This window comes from Podarcis filfolensis (genome assembly GCF_964270895.1).
Source record: "Podarcis filfolensis genome assembly, chromosome: 4".
Lineage (NCBI taxonomy): Eukaryota > Metazoa > Chordata > Lepidosauria > Squamata > Lacertidae > Podarcis > Podarcis filfolensis.
This window is the reverse complement of record NC_139607.1, coordinates 51,522,406-51,541,017: the sequence shown is the minus strand read 5'-3', so window position 1 is coordinate 51,541,017 and position 18,612 is coordinate 51,522,406. Positions and strand designations below refer to the sequence as shown.

Here is an 18,612-nt window from a genome sequence, read left to right as displayed (position 1 = left end):
TAGTCATAAACATGTACAGTCGTACCTTGGTTCTCGAACGGAATCCGTTCTGGAAGTCCTTTCGACTTCCGAAAAAGTTCAGAAACCAGCCAGTTGGAAGCTGCAGAAGCCGCATCGTACATTCAGCTTCCCAAAAAAGTTTGCAAACTGGGGTTTGCGGCGTTTGGAAGCCAAAATGTTGGAGTCACAAGGCATTCGAAAACCAAGGTACAACTGTACTGATTTCAGCAGGACATAGGCAAGTTTCTTCTGATTCAGAACAATTGGCTTTAAGCAGCTAAAAATATACTCTGTTGTAAGAACTCGGGCCTCTTATCAAAGTACTGTAATTATTTGGCCAACATGGTTAGATATCTCTATATAGTATAATGATTTAAAGCATATGCACAACCGCGAGAGGACAGGGCTATTTACTAAAGTTATGGCGCAATTGTTCAAAACTGTTTAGAGCTTTGTGCTTTTGTCTTAGATTTTTGTTTTGTTTTTTAAATAAAATTTATTTTAAAAATAGATAATCGGTATACTGTAATAAGGAAGGAAGAGAATGCAACTGCCTCAGTAAGTTTTTATGTTTATTCCTTTCTTGAAATTGAAGCAAATACATTGCGATCAGAACCCTTTCTAATATATTTAGGTAGAGCATTCCCCTTATATTGCACTGCTGCTTTTATAACATACATTTGTTACAGAGTTATAGCGCAGTCCAAGCCCACGGTCCGCTGGGATGAGAGAGCTTTTCATTCACGAGATTTTTTGCTTTGCCAGCTGGGCCAGGGCACAAGTCTCACCCTAGCTGAGCCAGAGATTTGCCGGAGTGCCCCTCACCGCAGCTCAGCCGGTGGGACTTCGCGCTAGTGAAAGTCCCCCAAAAGGGGAGTTCTGAGGTGCAGTGGGGATGATAACATGGCAAGGAAAGACTTAAACCTATTCCAAACCCCTTTCAGCCCAGTCACGGGATAGTGGAATCTTGAGTATTCACCAAATTTCTGGTGTTTATCATGTTGCTTATTAGCTTGTTAGAGACACCGTGTATCCCTATCTCTGCTGACATGGCTTGTCCTTCTTGCATCCGTTAAGGGACCCTTCGTACGTACACAGCAGGGCATGCAACATCGTCGTAGGCTCAACAGTCTCCTGCAAAAACCTGGGCAAACCAATATGTATTTCCACTTAGCGCCAAAATAAGTAAAGCGATAGCACTAATCTCATGTCTGAAGGAGGAGCATTTCAAAGGGGGAGGAACCACCACACGGTGATCATTTCGTTTTGGTGTTTGTCATCTTGATGAGCTCTTATTGAAATAGTTATACACGGCGTCATGTTGCTCTGAAGGGGAAAAGTAGAAAAGAAATGAGGAAACAGACATAGGGATTTTGTTTCCTTGCTAGTAACGTGAAGAATGGAAATAGAATGTGCAAATAAAATAAGCAGTGTTATGGTAATATTTTTTCCTGGTGGTGGTCACTACTAAACCATCTCTTTTTCTGTCTAGAATAATACTATCAAAGTTAAAAACAGAAACCGAAAGAAGGCAAAGGAACCAAAGGTATATCTTTATTTCTTTAAAGGAGTCCATGCTGGTAGAATGCAGCAAAAGAAGCAAAGCTAGTAAATGCCTATGTACTGTTCTCTCTTCAATTTCTTCTCTCCTTCACTCTTTCTTGACTTCCTCAGGCCTGGTTCACATGCCAAGTTAGACCATATCTGATGTTTAGCTAACTGAAATGCGAACGAGCAGTGTGCTAGTAGTGCATGCTGCTTAGATGTCCCTACTTTGCTCCTTCCATGTCCCTGGCCATGCCAGAAGCAGCAAACCACACACCTTGGCTTCGTCACATCATCTGAAGCTGGGCATGTGATTTGCCTCTCTCCAACCAGGTCATGACCAGCAAGCCAAGAACAGATCTTGGTTCACCCCTTGTGGTTTGATGTGAAGGAAACAAACCTTGGGCCCAGGTTCAGATGAAACAACAAGGCAGGTATTGTGGCATGTTGCACCTGGCATGGCCAGAAGTGGGGTAGAGTGAGACCGGGACTTCTGAGCAGCATGCGCCAGCTCCTTAGTTTTTAATCAGTTGGGGAAAAGGCCATAGCTCAGTAGGAGGAGGTGGGACTGGTCATGTTGCCTCTCAAAAATCCTGGAGACCTGCTGCTGGTCAATGTGGATAGTAGTGATCTTGTTTTTTTTTTTAAATAATTTTTTATTAATTTTCCAACATATATCAAAACACAACACAACTGACAATACACAAACAAACAAACATACAAACACGTATAATTTCATAACCTCTTTTTCTTAAACCTTATTTCAACGACTTCCCCATACCTCCCTTTTCTGCATCCCTGTTTTAGTGATCTTGTTCATCCTAATAGTCTGTTGTGATATAAGGCGGCTTCTTATGTTCCTGTCTATTATCAACATAATTTTGCATACAAGCAGAACAGTAGATTTGGAGAAAAATGTATGCTGCAGGTTTAAAGAGTCACTGTGGATTGAATAGTGTTCTTCCTGCTTTGTATTTCTAGTTTTGAATAATAAAATTGGGTGTGTATCCAGCTGCATCCCATTGCTGCTAAAAGGCTCTCTGCTCCAGAGGTGGCTCCTGGGGATAGAAAGGAGGAGGAGGAGCTGGTTTTCTCTAATTCCCCCTTTCTCCTGCACCTCCAATGCCACCTCCCATGTTGTTCCAAGTGGTCTTCCTATCCATAGAACAGATCTGGAGTGGGTGGGAGGAGGGGGTTTAAGAGGGAAGCAGTGAAAATGGCCTCCCTCCTTCCTTGAAGAGAAGCTTCACTGTAACAAAGAACCTTCTGTGAGTGGAGGGCACAGTTGAATATTGTGGAGTGATCTACTTTTCTTACAATCACACTGCCAAACCTCATTTTTTGTGGGGGGGGCATTGAATAAATGTGAACTAGGGAAGAAGAATTATATAAACGAGTCTGTTGAATTCTGAAGATGGATTACTTCATTTTAAAATTTTACGTGTCATTATGTAACAAGTTTCAATTCTTTCCTTGTTGATTTAGTCTATTTTAGTCCTGTCTGGTGGAGTTGGTACAGTAACTCGAGAGGAAGACAATATATTTTCAGAAGAAAGCACCTTGTAAGTTCTGGCACAAAAAATGCATGGAGCATGCTCTTGCCAAAACACCTTTAGGGAGCAATCCTAAACTAACCTACCTGGAAGTATGTCTGGTTGAACTCAGTAGGACTTACCTTTGAGAACACTAGTACACTGTTAAATTCCTTTGATTCCAATGAGAGTGTTATGCATGTGTCTCTTTTTTTTTTTTTTACGGCACCTGAAGCACGCAGTGACATTTTATATAAATTGTCTTTGAACTGCAATTGTTACAGTGTATTTAAATAAAGAAAACTGAAAAATAAAATTTACTAATCAGACAATAAAATTGCTAACCAGACAGCTTGAATGTTACCCTATTAGTTTGGGGTATTAGATGTGAACATCTTAATTCCTCATTGTTACAACTTAATGTTTTTCCAGTGTCTTGGGAGACAGTGATACCTGAAAAATGTTACTTTTGAGAAATGAAACCCTTGTATTCTTTCTTCATCTATTGATTAAATGAGTGACTGAGAATAAGAGAGGTGCAATATGGGTTTTTCTATGGACTAATTAATTAAGTCTTATGCCCCTGCAGATAGAACAGAATCTATGACAACTTGGAAGTGCAATGTGCCTTGTAACCAAGTTTAAGATATGCCATGATAATATTTAAACATGATGAATTCTATTTATTTAACCTCTGTCCTCCTCCCCCCCCCCCCCCGAGGAAATCCTTTACTCCAGATTCAAATGCTGCTGGCAGTTCCAGAGAAGCATTGTTATAATATTCCTGTTAATATCTGCCATTGTATTTTTGAGAAGCCATTACAGAGAATATCCCACATTAATATATCTCGATGTTCCATTTCTGATGACATAAGAGGGATGTTCCTGTTGTAATTCCTGGTGGGATGAATTGAATTTAATGGTCAGACAGATAGCAAATAGAGCATTTATTTGCAGATATTAATGAGGTAACCCGGAAAGTACGTACTGTTGCCCTTACAGCTGCAAAATATCAAGACTATGTCAGTGCTCCTATTATTGACTGTAAATTGTACAGCTGAGGTTGTTTTTTTATTGTCTTAGTTTATTTTTATTCTGTCTTAATATTCATCTTATGCTTGGAAGCATGGCTCTTTGTTATTGTTACAGCCTATGCCTAAAACAAATAAAACGGCTGTTGAGCTTTTTATTGTTCACTGTGAGTTGGGAGCTTTCCATTCATAAGGAGCTTGCTCTTCTTAAAGTCTGTTCTTTGTCTTCCCAACAGTTTTATGAATCCACGTGACCCTTTCAGAATCCCAGATGGTCTTAATGAGCAGGTGGCGATATTTGAAGCTTTGTATAATAATTTTTCCTCCGGTAGCAGTTACCAGAGAATTTTGGACAATTACCCAGACCCAACGTGTGAAAGCTTATATGAGTATGTTTCCATTTCCTTTTCCTTCTTTATTTTCCAACAAACAAAAAAATAACGAAGGTAGAGCTGGGGTCCCTTGGATGTAGGCATCATCCCCATTCCCAGATGAGGATTGGGATTTAGAGTTTTCTCTTGAGTCTGCTCTCACCCAAGCTCCCAAATGGAATCTTTAATTCCCCTGGGTTTCAAAAGCAGTTTGAGGATTCAGCACATAGGTGCTAGCAGTAAGGGCATAGGAACAAGAGCATGTGTTTTGGACATTGAAATCTTCCTATGATTACTAATGGTTATGCTTGGGTACTGATTACTCAGCACAAACAGAATTCTCTTGTTTCCTGACATTTACTTCTACCTTCTAGCTGCCAAAGAAAGCAAGAAAAGTGGGAAACGAACTTTTTAGGGGACAGGCATTCGAAATACGATGGGGCACTTCCTTTCCCATGTGTTTCTTCTCTGAGGCGTTCCTCTCTTTTGTGTGCATCTCTAGTTCCTTTTTCCTTGACATATTTGCACCTGAAACTCATGCAGTTTCAATCATTGCCACCCAAAGCATTGACTCCTGTTTCTCAAGTTGGCAAAGGTGTTAAAAAATGCCTGTTGGTCCCCAGTGAGGAGAAGGCAAGTTGACATGATGGTCTTGGGCATCATAAGACACGGTTTGGTGCTTAGGGTGACAACATTATTCTATCAGCTTACATAAAATAAAATGTTGACATGACATCGGTAGGTGTTTTCAAACCTCTTTTGTCATCATGTATAAATTGGTAGCTAAAACGTTAAACAAGTTGTGATCGCACAGCTTCCTCTTGAACTTAGATATGACTTTGATTGCTTTCACAGCTATTTTTCTCAAATCTTGGAAGAACATGGCCCCATGGAAATTGATAATCCACTGTTAGTTGGAGAGTATGAACACTTTCCTGCGGAGACTCGTAAAATAGTGGAGGATGCTGGGGGTCTGAAGTCTTTCCTTCTGGAATCTCTACGTTTTGTTATGATTGGCGACCTTATTGGCTTGATGAAACATTCGGTGATGCTGAAGGAAAATGCGGATGTCACCGGAGCTGCAGAAAGGACTAAAAATGAAGAAACTTCTTCGGCAAGCCTTCATAGTCAAGAAAACAGCAAACCACGTTTAAACCCAGCTGCTAAGGAGTTCCAGCCCACCTCATATATTAACAATCCTTATGTGTCAGTATCTACTAATACTCCAACCCATGATACTCTGGAATATATGACTACCACCCATTCCGCTTTTAGTCCATTCGTTCCCACATACTCCCTTTCCACTCCGGTAACTGACATGATAGCAGCATCACTGCCTATGCCAGATGCCTCTTTGCCTTCAGCTTTACCCCAAAGCCACCCAATATTTCTGAATGAGATTCAGTCAGAATATCAGAATGAGAGAACGTTGCCAACGATTCCTGAAATGCTAGATATTTTGGAGCAATCTAATTATATATATCCAGATGCTTTCCTTCATATTGATCCAGAAGTGACATCAACCGAGGATGGCGAAGATATTCTTGTGGCGAATGATGAGGTGCAACTGTCAGCATTGTCTGACATTTGCTCTTGTGAAAATAATCCTGATAACATTGAGAATAATAGTAATGAAGCCGGATGTGACTCTGTTACTAAAATGGAAACCAATAATAAGTCTGTAGCAAGAAACAAACCCCGTTCTAGGATGATTGCTATTCAGGTGAGAATAATAAGCTGTGCACAGTATTTGTTGTGGAGCTGACAGTGTTTTTGTTTTTCTGTGTTGTATGTCTAAACTCTGGAGTGAGTTTCATTGGTGTGGGATATCAGTTTGCTTCTTTCAGTGCCTGTTCGCTTGATAAAGAATTTAATTATAGACATGTTGTCTCTAATATGCTAGCTACATCTAGTTTGCTATGTTCATCTCAGTGTATAAAGAAGTTTCTTCTTTTAAAAAGACATGGGAAAGCAGTATTACTATTACTAATATTTTAAAATTACTATTACTAATATTTTAAAAAATATCTGTGTTAGACTTGAGAGTCAACATGGATGTAGCTTTCAAACATGGTACCCAAAACTAAGTTCATTAGGTAGACGCAAGGCCATTATTGCAAGTTTCTCTTGTGCATCTATATACTATCATCTGTGAAGAACACACATGACTATTTTGCTATCTGAAAAGCTGTTGCCAGCTTGCTGCATAATAATGGACAAAACAACACATGATATCCATGGCATTACTCATGTGTCCGCCCTCCCCCTTTCTGCAGCTGTATTCTGTGTATGAAAAATGTGTGGAAAGTGGTTTTCACTGGAGTTAAACAGTGTGTTAAGATTAGAAAAAAGTGGACCTGAAATCAGACTTGCTTGTTTTCATTTTGCATTTGGCCATATTAGCCTCATATTGTTTAAAGAACACAAGTGTAATTTAGGGAGCAGATTTCTGCAATGTTTCTATAAGGCAAGTTCCCAGTTTCCAGTGGAAATACCTTCTGTGCCTGGAATGGCACCTGGCTTCCAGTTCTAATGACCTTTAAGGCTTGTTAGTTCTCCCTCCTTTCCTGATGCCTGCTGACCAAGGACTGATCAGAGAGGAGAAAGTCTTTTCTAGGCCACTCTCAGGCTATAAAAGGAGACCTGACCAGAGGATAGGCTTTTTGTGCTTTGTGTTTCTCCCACACTGCATTATAATCCTTAGTCTTGGCACTGTATGTTACCTTTATGGTGGACTCCTACAGACCTAGTGTGTGAGAGGTGCTCATTTCCACCGACTTGTCATGACAAATGTCCTTCCCCTCCCTCCTGTCAAATGGATGGTTGAAGACAAGTTCACAAGTTTCCTTTGAAGAACTGTTAGGAAAGTATTATTGTTCTCGTCGACAATTAGCTGCTTGTATTTAGGGACTATGAAACTCTTGTTCACGTGCTGAGTCTGCTTTTCTTTATTACCTTTGCCACTTCAGTTTGGGGTGGCGGGCTTGCAGTTAGGCATCACTCAGAAGTCATAAAATCAAATAATTCAATTTATTGAGCTTTCTGGGTGGTGGTGTTGAGGAAACACAACTATGTACATATTTACCGGGCAAAGGAACGATCTATGGGAAACACATTGTCTGGGCTATAACTAACCTCTATTGAAACAGTTTCTGGCTCTTTGCATTTTAGGTAGATCAAGAACAAGCAGACGAGGGAATCAATACTTTGCCTTTTCATCCATATGAAACCCAACAAGTAAGTGCATGAGTGGATGGCCAGTGAGGAAGCAAAAGCATACTTCAGAGTATCTTTTAACAAATGAAAAATGCTATTATGTAAACCTCTAAGCTGAAATATCCATGAGCCTTGCTCACAGATAGTACCATCTCTTTCTCTCTCTTTTTACTTACTTAGTTTATTGTTTCTTTTAGTTGATTTTCCAATTTGGTTAAGTATTAACTTCTGCAACGTGGCTAAGATTACATGAAATACTTTTATCTCTGTTGGTTTAGCGGCTGTTATATACCTGCACTTCTTTGTAGAAATAACTCAAGAAACTGTGCTAGCTCTGTTGGAAATTTCATATTCCCTTGGCATGATTTTTCTCATATCACACATTTTGAAAAATTGAAGAACTTTGTAGGCAATAACATTTTTTGGTGACAAGAACAGTGATTATACTGTGCCTTATATATATGGACTATAACTTCACTGTTGTAGCATTTAAAATTTGATCTGCATACTTTTTTCAGGGAGATATGTTACGTATGGAAAAAGAACACCGGGTTCTACAAGAGCAGCTTAAAGAAGCAGGTGAAAAATATGAGCAGCTTAAATATCGAAGCTCTGAAGAAATCAATGTATTAGAAGCTGAGATTTTACAACTTGTTCAAGAAAACAAGGTAATAAATCTTCATGAATATAGTATCAAAGCAAAATGGCCATCAGAAACTTAAACTCCTAAACATAGTGAGTTGGCTCCAAAGACATCCTTCTGTGAATGTAAGGTCTGCCCTAAAGGATTTTGGGGACAGCTAGCAGCAAAGCTGCAAATCTTATACTTGTGTACCTGGGAGTAAATCCCATTGAGTTTAAGGGAATGTACTTCTGAATAGACATATACGGACTGCACTGAACAAATGCAGATGATGACCCACTTAATAATAATAATATAATAATTTATTATTTATACCCCACCCATCTGGCTGGGTTTCCCCAGCCACCCTGGGCGGCTTCCAACAAAATATTAAAATACAATAGAAACAGTCCTTCAGATATTAAAAGCTTCCCTAAACAGGGCTGCCTTCAGATGTCTTCTAAAAGTCTGGTAGTTGTTTTTTCCTTTGACATCTGGTGGGAGGGCATTCCACAGGGCGGGTGCCACTACCGAGAAGGCCCTCTGCCTGGTTCCCTGTAACCTCACTTCTCACAGTGAGGGAACCGCCAGAAGGTCCTCAGAGCTGGACCTCAGTGTCCGGGCAGAACGATGGAGGTGGAGATGCTCCTTCAGGTATACTGGACCACATCCACAAGTATAAGATTTCAATGGAAACAGCTTATGGTAGCTGCATAAAAACATTTGCAGAACAGTGCTGGTGGCTATTTTCCTTCCACTTACCTATCTTTGGATCAAAAGTATCACATGGAAGTGCCTTTCACTAAAAACAAGGGGATATTTGTCCCTGTTATGGCTGTGGTTTGTACAGTCCCGTGGCTTGCTCAGTATACTGTGTTCGTATGCTTAGTGGCATTTGCTTCCCCCCCAAGTAGAATCTCCCCCTGTATGTGAAATGGAGTGACTAAATGCTTTTTGCTACACAGAATGAATAACTTGCTTTGGAAGGAAAAGTCAAAGGTGCAGGTACACAAAATGCTTACTACACTTAAGAGAGGGGTATTCAGTCCTTTGTGTTCAGGATAATGGCTAGACTTCCCAAGCACATCCTTCTCTCCCTTTGGATATATTCACTATAAAATATGTTTGTGTTTTTTTTAACATTTAAACAAGTTTCATATAACAGAAACAATAATAAAAATGCACTAATCAGAGAGACGGAGCAATGGTACAACCAGACGACAAAAGAAATATATTGTTGGACTTGGGAGCTAAGTTTCTGTCTTTGACTCCCACCTCCCATATTTTATAGCTCACTAGAAAAGAGCTGGATTGGTTGCACCAGGATGCAGAAACAGAAATGAAAAGATGGCAACAGGAGAAGAAGGAAAATCAAGAAGGATTAAAAGTGGGAAAGAATAAAATAAGGAAGCTGACAGAAACCAATGAAGGGTAAGTTTATCCTGAAAGTGAAAGCTGGTTTGCGGGAGAGGATCAGGAAGGGAAGAGGTTATGCAAGTCATTACATTTTTGCACATCTAAACTTGTATCAGTAATACTGCTCACACTTAATTCTGCTTATTACAATGCTTGCACTTAACTGACCACATTTGCATGTTGTGTTAAACCACAGTTTACCATAACATACGCAAGCAGGAGTGAGCTGCAGTGAGCTTCCGGTTTGCACACTCCTAACTCTATTCTTGCATGGCCAAGCAAAGGAGTTTGGAAGCTTTTCCTTCTGCCTTTGACTAACTATGGCTTGACTGACAAATTGTGGCCAACATTGGCTGTGGCAATTTTAAAACAGACCAGTCTCAAACTTGTTTCTGGAGCTGCCTTGATTTAAATGAAGGTTAACCACAGTTTATCCAGGTTCAGATGAGACTGGAAGCTGTGGGTAACTAAAAGCAGAAGCAAATGCTTCCTAGTGCCTTCTCTCTGGCATGAGTAGAATGAGGAAGCACAGAAACCTAGTGTATTCTTCAGCAAACCCTTGTTTAGTGAGGCATGTGAATACTGATGTTGGAACATCATGGGACTATATGGATACTTTGTGAAGATGTGGTGTAACCCTGCTATCTCCACAATACTCAAACTTGCTGCTTGTTGATTCGTGACATTACATTAGTCTGGTCTTTCTGCTATTCATCTATTGGTGTATTTTGTATCAGTATCTGAAGTTTAATTAGACATTGATTAATTTGGCTAATTTCAGTGCCATTATTTGGAAAGCTGAGTGAGAGTTTTCATACTGTAGTTCTAGAGTGCTTGCTTTTAAGTCATTTTCTAGTCAGAACATTTTAAGGCCTGCTCCTTATATTGTGACTTGTCTTGGCAAAGCGTAGCAGTGATTCAGGCTGCCTACCCATGAATTGCTTTCTCTTTGAGACTCTGCCCTGGTCTCTGTCTTCCCTTCTATTATAAGATTTATATTACAGCTCTTGATGCAGAAAACATTGGGATGTATCCAGTTCTGCCATTGCAGGAGCAGAACAGACTTCCACGTGCACAGTGCGACTTTCAGTTCCTCTCCTCCCTCCTGCATGCCATCAAAACCAGCTCCAAAGGATTGAAGTACTACTACACTTCAGAGTAGTTTTTTGGGAGTGCACAGCCAGCTGCAGAGACAGTGGAGGAAGGAAAAGTCTTTCTGTGTGAGGGAAAGTTTGTTTGCACAGCATTGGATACAACCATATTCCATCTTTTAAATAGTAGTTTGGGGTGAAAAGGAAAACGGGCTTCTAACAAAATGAAGGTTTGAGTACGGTTAATGTAGTTAGCTAATTTTGTTTTGAATGAGTGTATTTATTTACTTATTTTGACGTGAGCCTTCTTTTTCCTAAAATCTGCCTGTATAACGAAACAGGCACATGAGAAACATCGAGGAGAAGGATAAACAGTACAAACTACATTTGGATGAATTCATTGAGATCAGGTAAGCTTAAATTTGCTTTGCTAAGCAGTTTTTAATTGGACACTATAAGTTCTCTCAAACAGCTGTGGTAGGGTTAGGGGTATGTCGCCCTGTCCGAATGCTCAGAATTCATTCAAGCTGTGAAAGGCATGCTGAGTGGGACAGCTGTGGGCCAAGGTGTGTCCCTGTTGAATATTGCACAAGGAAATAATAAAGCATAAGAATCATATTACGCTATTATGTTTGATTAGTCACAATTAAAATTCCTTTATGTATTGCCACTTTAGTATTAATGAACTATATGCTGAAATATTTCTCAGTATTAATTCAGTCCAGAAAGATATGTGGGAACAAGAGGTTAATGTCTGCTAGTTCATGGTTTCTTCTCTTTGCAAATGATATTTCGATTTAGTTAACCCAAATATTAAGGGGATTAATAAAGGAGAATAAACTGTCCAGGTAAATGGTGAAAGCTCTGCTGTTCTAATATACAGCATAGATTCTTAGATAGCTACGAATATGCTTATATGTACTTATTTTGAGAGAGGATGAAGGTGGCACGACAGAGTGGTTAAGGGCATAGACTGAAGAATTGGATGTCCAACTTAACCACGAGTTTATTGGGTCATAGGCACTTTGCTATCCCTAAGCCCCCACTTGTGACATTTTGATGCTAGCATTACCTTAGAGCAGTGGTTCTCAACCTGTGGGTCCCCAGATGTTGGACTACAACTCCCATCATCCCTGAGCTCTGGCCTTGCTAGCTAGGGGTGATGGGAGTTGCAGTTCAACAGCATCTGAGGACCCACAGGTTGAGAAAGGCTGCCTTAGAGGATTGAAAAATGAAGTTTTAGGACTTAGAAAAACCATTGAAATAGTAGCAGTAATATTTTTAAAGAAAATGTGCTTGCTTGGTTGAACTGAAATTTAAGCCTGTATTAACAACCTTCACCATAGTGTCACTCTGGTTGTGGAACACCCTCCTCTCTGAGGCATGGCTGGTGTTGACTCTCTTTTTGTTTTGGTGCCAGCTTAAAACTCTGTTATTTCCCCAATCATTTGGTTAAAGTGTATATTGAGCTTTGGAGTTTTGTAGGTGCTGCTATGTAGTTTTCAGCTTGATAATGGCTGTAATTTTTATTGCCCTTGTTTTCTGATTTATGGATGATGTCCGACTAACCCATCAGTCAACCCACTGAAATCGAGAGACTTAAGTCCAACAATTTCAATGGACCTGCCATATGACTAACTTAAGTTTAGTGAGTCTCCTTGGAGTTAAAAGTTAGTTGAATATAGCCCATTGTGTTTAATTGAAATCTCTGTTTAAAAATAAATAAGTAACCTTCTGAATTTACTCCCTAGTAATAAATTTGAAAATGAAAAAGTAAAAAGGGAGGAGCTTATAAAGAAAAGACGGGAGGACCACCAGGAGTGTGTTGCACGAGCTATCGCAGCTGAGGTAAAAGCTCAGGGAGAGGCTCAACAACTTTGGGCCATCTCTCCTCATTTTCTTAAAATTCAGCCCCCCAAAATAGGGGGGTCTTATACATGGAGGCGTCTTATAGATGTAAAAGTACGGTAATACTGTGACTGTTCTGAAAGACTCCAGTTTTGCTGTATAACCAGTGGTGCTCAGAATTTTGCACGTGGACAATAGTGTTTTGTATTCCCCACTGTAGTGTCTCTGCCACGTACCTAGAAGTGACTGGTTGTTTTTTTAAGGATAACGATAAAATTTCATGTCCTTTTATGATTTTTAATTTCCTCCTTTTGCTGTTTTATTGGCTTGCCGCAATAAATTGCATAACCTCAATATTATCTGGATTCATTTGTATCATTGCTAGTCGTATTAGGCTGCCAGATGAATAGGGTGCCTTTGCGGTCAAATAAATGAATTTTAAACTCAGAGCATAAGATTGCTTTTAATGTTGAGGAACAAAACAATAACCCAGTAGGAAGGACACAGCCAGTAGCTGGGACAGTGAAGCTACCCCATTAAACATGACAGCATTTCAGGCAGGTGAATGAATGGAAATGTTTAGAATTGGTTAATACCATACAGAAGTAACGTCCCGTTAGATTTTTAAAATCTAAACTCAGTTAATTTTATTTTTTAGGTTTCTGTGCTTGAAAACTGGAAGGACACCGAATTATATAAATTAGGCAAAATAGCAACAGATGCGGAAACTTATCTTAAGTATCTGAAGTTTATGACAAGGTATGGCTTTGAATATGAGTATGCCACAAACTAAGCGTTTAAATAAGATTGCTTGAAAGTTCTCTCAGAAGTACCATCAGTACTTCATCTTTTCTCTCACTAAAATGTGTACAATGGAACCTCGGGTTGCGAACGTGATCCGTGGGAGGCACGTTCGCAACCCGCAGAGTTCGCAACCCGCAGTGCTACGTCTGCGCATGCGCGGGTTGCAATTCAGCGCTTCTGTCCATGCACAAAGCACAATTTAGCGGTTTTGTGCATGCAAGAGCGCCGAAACCTAGAAGTAACCCATTGCGGTACTTCTGGGTTCGTCGCAGTGCGCAACCCGAAATCGCATAACCTGAAGCGTCTGTAACCCAAGTTACCACTGTATTGCATAAAAAAGTAACATGTATTGAACTTTTTGGGTTGTACGTTGGGACCATATTTGACTTTGATCCACTATATACGTACATATTATATTAGTTCACCCAATCCTACATATGATAATGGGATTGTCTGGAAAAGAAAAACAAAGTTGCAGTAACCCAAGTTACAAGGAAATGATATAAAAATAAGGATTCTTTAAATACAGGCTATACATGTAAGCTTATGTATTTTTGGAAAATTACAAATTAGAAAACATAAATTCTCCAAGCACCAGCCACTGAATAAAAATAACGAAGTTCTCCAAATAATAGAGATAAAATAATTGACATGATCTCCAGGATTATATATTGCTTTGTGCTTCTTCAGAATCAAATTGGATTCTTTTTTAATATATATACATATATATACATATATATATACACACACAGTAGTTACAACTTGAAGAATTCACGTTGTGTATTGTACACTATACAATTTTATGTACAGTTAATGTTTAAATAATAATAATTTCATTCCCACTTGGGACCCTGTGACTTTGTCTTTCGGTACTTATATTTGAAGACCCCGCTCTGTTATTGTCTAGAGAAAGCCATTCTTTGAAGCCTCTGGTTAAAAGACTGGAGAAAAACTGGAGGAAACATACCTTAAAATGTTACAAACTCTAGTACTTCAGATGAGTCTGGGTTACAGTGTTCACTCCAGGTGCTGGAATATATATCTGGAATATCGACTACTGCTGTCCTGGCTAGACAGTAAAAATCAAATCTTTTCTATGGATTAAAATACTGGAATATCATTTGGGGGTAGCATTATTTTTCTTGGAAGTCCTTCTTAATCTCAAACTATCACCATGGCATAGAACTAACTAAAATTTTGTGTGTGTCTCTCTCTCCCCGCCCTCCCAGCCACTCTTCAGTACCCCAGTTGAAGTTACAAATTAATTCTTGGGAGTCCTTTATTTCTAATACCAAAGACGAAATTAGGAAAGCAGAGGTATGTCTGTTATGTTAATTATTGTAAGATACAGGTTTTAATAGCTTTCTCTTTTCGATAGAAGTGAATTAACTTCTTTTGCAGATTTCTGTATGCGGACTAATATGTATCGATTTCTCCCTAGGAAGGACTTTATAACTTCTTTTCCTTTTTAAAAATGTGTCCTATTTACATAAGAATATAGAAGAGGTCAAACTAGTGTTTCTGTAGAAGCCTATCTGAAGCCACTGGAAGTTTAGCTGAGCCGTAAGAAGAGTTGCCTAGCTAGGGAAACATTACTGCTCACTTCAAATGTCTCCCCTCTGTTCTTTTTGCAGAGGCAGTTTGACGAGAGAATTTACATGGTGAAAAATGGTGCCTTTCTAGATAGTATCTCCAAAGTGGAAATTGCAGAACTTCAACCTCCGAGTGTCCTCTCATCCGTAAGTCTTTGTTAACTGTTTTGTGTCGAAAGCCAGTGCACCGTGAAATTCTCGTTATAGATTGGATGCATCTAAAACATGAAGTAACATTATATCTAGCATATATTGAAAAATATGTTGTAGCACCTCCATCTTGCTCCTGAGAGCTTTCCAGTGCATTGATGTGTACCAAAACAATTCATGCGGTGAGGGGTGGAGGAGACACAGTGCCACATCCCAGTGGCTTCCCAAAGTTGCATTTCCTGGGGTGAGGTACAGCCTCAAAAAGCCGGTTTCTTGAGACCTCAACACTATTTGGAAGAGCAGAGGGTGGTGAAGAGGCTCGAGATGCCCCTTCCCATCTTCTTGCTTTCAGATCTTCAGCCCACCTGCCACAGTTCAGCAGCACCTTCATTGAAGAGCCCGGGGATGTTTAAGTAGGAAAAGGGTTATGGTGGTGATTCATTCTGAAGGGAGTGAAAGGCACTCTCACAGAAAATCTCAAGGCAGTGTTCTGCTTAAAATTTTGGCGTCTATGGGATAATGTGAGAAGAGCAGGTCGCACCTTTACAATCTTACTTTTCCAAAAACCCAGTGGTGTTGCAGTGCCCACCTGGGTAAAGCAGATGAAGCTGAAACTGTATCTTTTTGTCTTAATTTTTAATGGGCAATTTGATTGTGAAGACTTTATAGGGAAGTTTTTAATGTTTGATGTTTTATTATGTTTTTATATCTGTTGGAAGCTGCCCAGAATGGTTGGGGCAATAATAATACAGTGGTACCTTGGTTTTTGAACGTCTCGGAAGTCGAACGTTTTGGTTTTCGAACGCCAAAAACCTGGGAGGTGAATGCTTCCATTTTCGAATGCACCTCGGAAGTCAAACGGCTTTCGCTGAGTGTCTCAATTTTCTCAATTAAATTTGCAGACCGCCCTTTGTGCCTCGGTTTTCGAACGTTTTGGAAGTCAGAACAGTCTTCTGTAACGGATTACGTTCGAAAACCGAGGTACCACTGTAATAATAATAATAAAGCCACCCTGGAAGTAGCAGAAGCTTGAATTCTTTAGAGTGCTTGAAAATATTCCTCGCCTTATTTGGGCTTTTCTTTTTTCCCTCAGGTAACACACGAGAGGCCTCCTTTTAATGATCCAGCCATTGTAATGTATTCAGCTGCAGCTCCGCACCTGCCCTCTAATTTGTTTGCTACCTTTTCAAGTTCTGACGATGATAATCCTCTGCACTCCATAGTTAACAAGCATATGGGAAATAAAATATCCAAGAAAGATTCTAAGTACTCTCTTGCAAATAAAGGCTTGGAAGAAGTGCCTTCTGACTGCAGAGATATGGCACTTTCTGATTACATATGCCTACCCCAGTCACCAGGAATCTCTAGAAGATCTATCCAGGACACCCAGCTGCAACACAGCAGTCAAGAAGAACCAGCAGCAGCAGCTGCAGGGCTGGACCATGCTAATGCTATAAGTAGGCCAGCGCTGCCACAACTATATGAAGACGTCATTGATCAACTCATAATTATATTTCCTCACCTTACAAGGTATTTCCCATCAGTTAAACTGATTCCTCACAGTTCTGCTGGAGACCTCTTGGTGTATTTTTTTTTTCCTTCCCAGTTCAAGCTGCTACCTTGTCCCTGATTTTCAATGTCGTAACCCTGGCACGTAACCATCTAAAAAGATAACGTGGCAGAGCAATCCACATTTGCTTGCTTCTGACTGCACTTTGCCTAGGTTAAACAAGAGCTTGTAGAAAAATGGCAGCTGCCCTTCTTGCCATTAGCATGAACAGTATCTGACAATGGCAGACACACCTGTTCTTTGTGGTCCTTCATCATGGTCTTTGTCTCAATACAGGCAAACTCCGGACTTGGCAGCAGTGCCTTATCCATATATATAGCTATGCATTGCCATCAACAGAAGAGTAGTCCCCAGTTATTTTTACTTTGCTTTCCACTGGTTGGTGTAAGTTGAGCAGAGTCTTGCTTCAGGATACTGATAAGATTCAGTTTCTCAGTGACCCTATTGCTCAAATATTTTCAGTCCTATAGGGCTTGGTGCTGACCATTTGTTGTGTTGAGTGTTTCGCCTGCATACATTTTCCTGAAGCAGTTTTAAGGAAATTAAGTGTTCTTCCAAAATGCCATTTGACTGTATAGTAACCTTTTGAACTTGTAGTGGAATCCTGACTGTCTATTTCCTAAACACTGTCGGAAGCAAAATTGTCAGATAGAGATGAATTGATAGCTGGATATTGGCTCCATATTTCTAAAAGAATATGTTGTTAGAGAGTCAGATATTCGAGTCAGATATTCCAGGGGGCTAACATGCACCTAAGCTTTCGGCAAGCCATACAGAGATCTATGTGGTTAGCTGACCAATATAGATATCGGGGGGGAAAGGCTGTTTGTGACATCGCTGTGTATTCACACTGCTAACAAATGTATAACTTTTCTTCCTCCTGCTGCAGATCAGACATTGGAAATTTCATCGAAGAAGTCCAAGTCAAGAATAGAAACAAATGGAGCACAGCTGAACTCCTAAACAGGGTAACAGAATCTATTTTGGATCGTCCAAGCAAGAAAAAGGTAAGTTGCCAGAAATGTTTGAAATGCTGAAAACACAAATTATGGTAAAATATATATATAATGTGTGTGTCAGGGCATGGGGTCTCTGTGGTACAAGGAAGTTCAGGTTCCTGCTCTTTGTCTAGGTTACGAAATAGAGGAGCTGCATCTATGGAAGTCCTTGCCTTGGACTGATCCACAGCTAGGTCAGATTGGAGAACCAGTTTTGGCCAAAGCGACCACAGCCAGACATTGGATCAGTAGCAGTTCGAGGGTGGAGACCAGGGGTGTGAGTTGCAAATGGTCTGCTAGGATGGGAGAACTGAGTATAGGGCTATAGGAAGCTGCCTTATACAGTTGCTCAGTCTAGCTCAGTATTGAAAACACTGATTGGCAGCTGCTGCCTAGGATTTCATCCAAGGCCTCTCCACCAACTACCTGGAGATGCTGGGACTTTTTGCATGTGAAGCATGAGCTCGATCACTGAGCTACAACCCTGGTATTTTCTTAAGATGTTACCAGATTTCATTATTTCTCTTTAGGTTCTCCCTTCTTCGGGGAAAATCGAAGCGGCATCTTCCACCACTTCTGGAGGGAGCAGAAATCAGACTCAAAAATTGCTGAAGGCGCCAGGACGAAGCGTGTCTAACCTCTCCAAGTCTAAACTTGCTAATGAGAAAACAAAGAAGACGACTCTCCCACCTCCGTCAAGTCACACGCCTTGGAAAACTGTTGGAGAAACATCAAAATCAAAGTGGAAGAAATCAAGTGATGCCGCTGTAGGTCTTTGTATCATTGTCAATGTTAACAGTAAAAACAATGAATAATTTTATATGCA

General features: G+C 40.1%; 1 protein-coding gene across 2 annotated transcripts in view; it reads left to right on the top strand.

Moving 5' to 3' along the window:
• Nucleotides 1-18,612, top strand: part of TTC3 (tetratricopeptide repeat domain 3) — a 57,441-nt gene that overhangs the window by 34,284 nt on the left and 4,545 nt on the right. For both annotated transcript variants that reach the window (XM_083608744.1, XM_083608745.1), the window contains exons 29-44: nt 512-558; nt 1,493-1,546; nt 3,031-3,107; nt 4,345-4,497; nt 5,335-6,202; nt 7,651-7,716; nt 8,214-8,363; nt 9,609-9,748; nt 11,166-11,234; nt 12,576-12,672; nt 13,331-13,431; nt 14,706-14,793; nt 15,111-15,215; nt 16,312-16,748; nt 17,678-17,795; nt 18,317-18,553. In XM_083608744.1, coding sequence (XP_083464870.1) covers nt 512-558; nt 1,493-1,546; nt 3,031-3,107; nt 4,345-4,497; nt 5,335-6,202; nt 7,651-7,716; nt 8,214-8,363; nt 9,609-9,748; nt 11,166-11,234; nt 12,576-12,672; nt 13,331-13,431; nt 14,706-14,793; nt 15,111-15,215; nt 16,312-16,748; nt 17,678-17,795; nt 18,317-18,553 — 2,807 coding nt within the window. The remainder of the gene's footprint in view (nt 1-511; nt 559-1,492; nt 1,547-3,030; nt 3,108-4,344; nt 4,498-5,334; nt 6,203-7,650; nt 7,717-8,213; nt 8,364-9,608; nt 9,749-11,165; nt 11,235-12,575; nt 12,673-13,330; nt 13,432-14,705; nt 14,794-15,110; nt 15,216-16,311; nt 16,749-17,677; nt 17,796-18,316; nt 18,554-18,612) is intronic.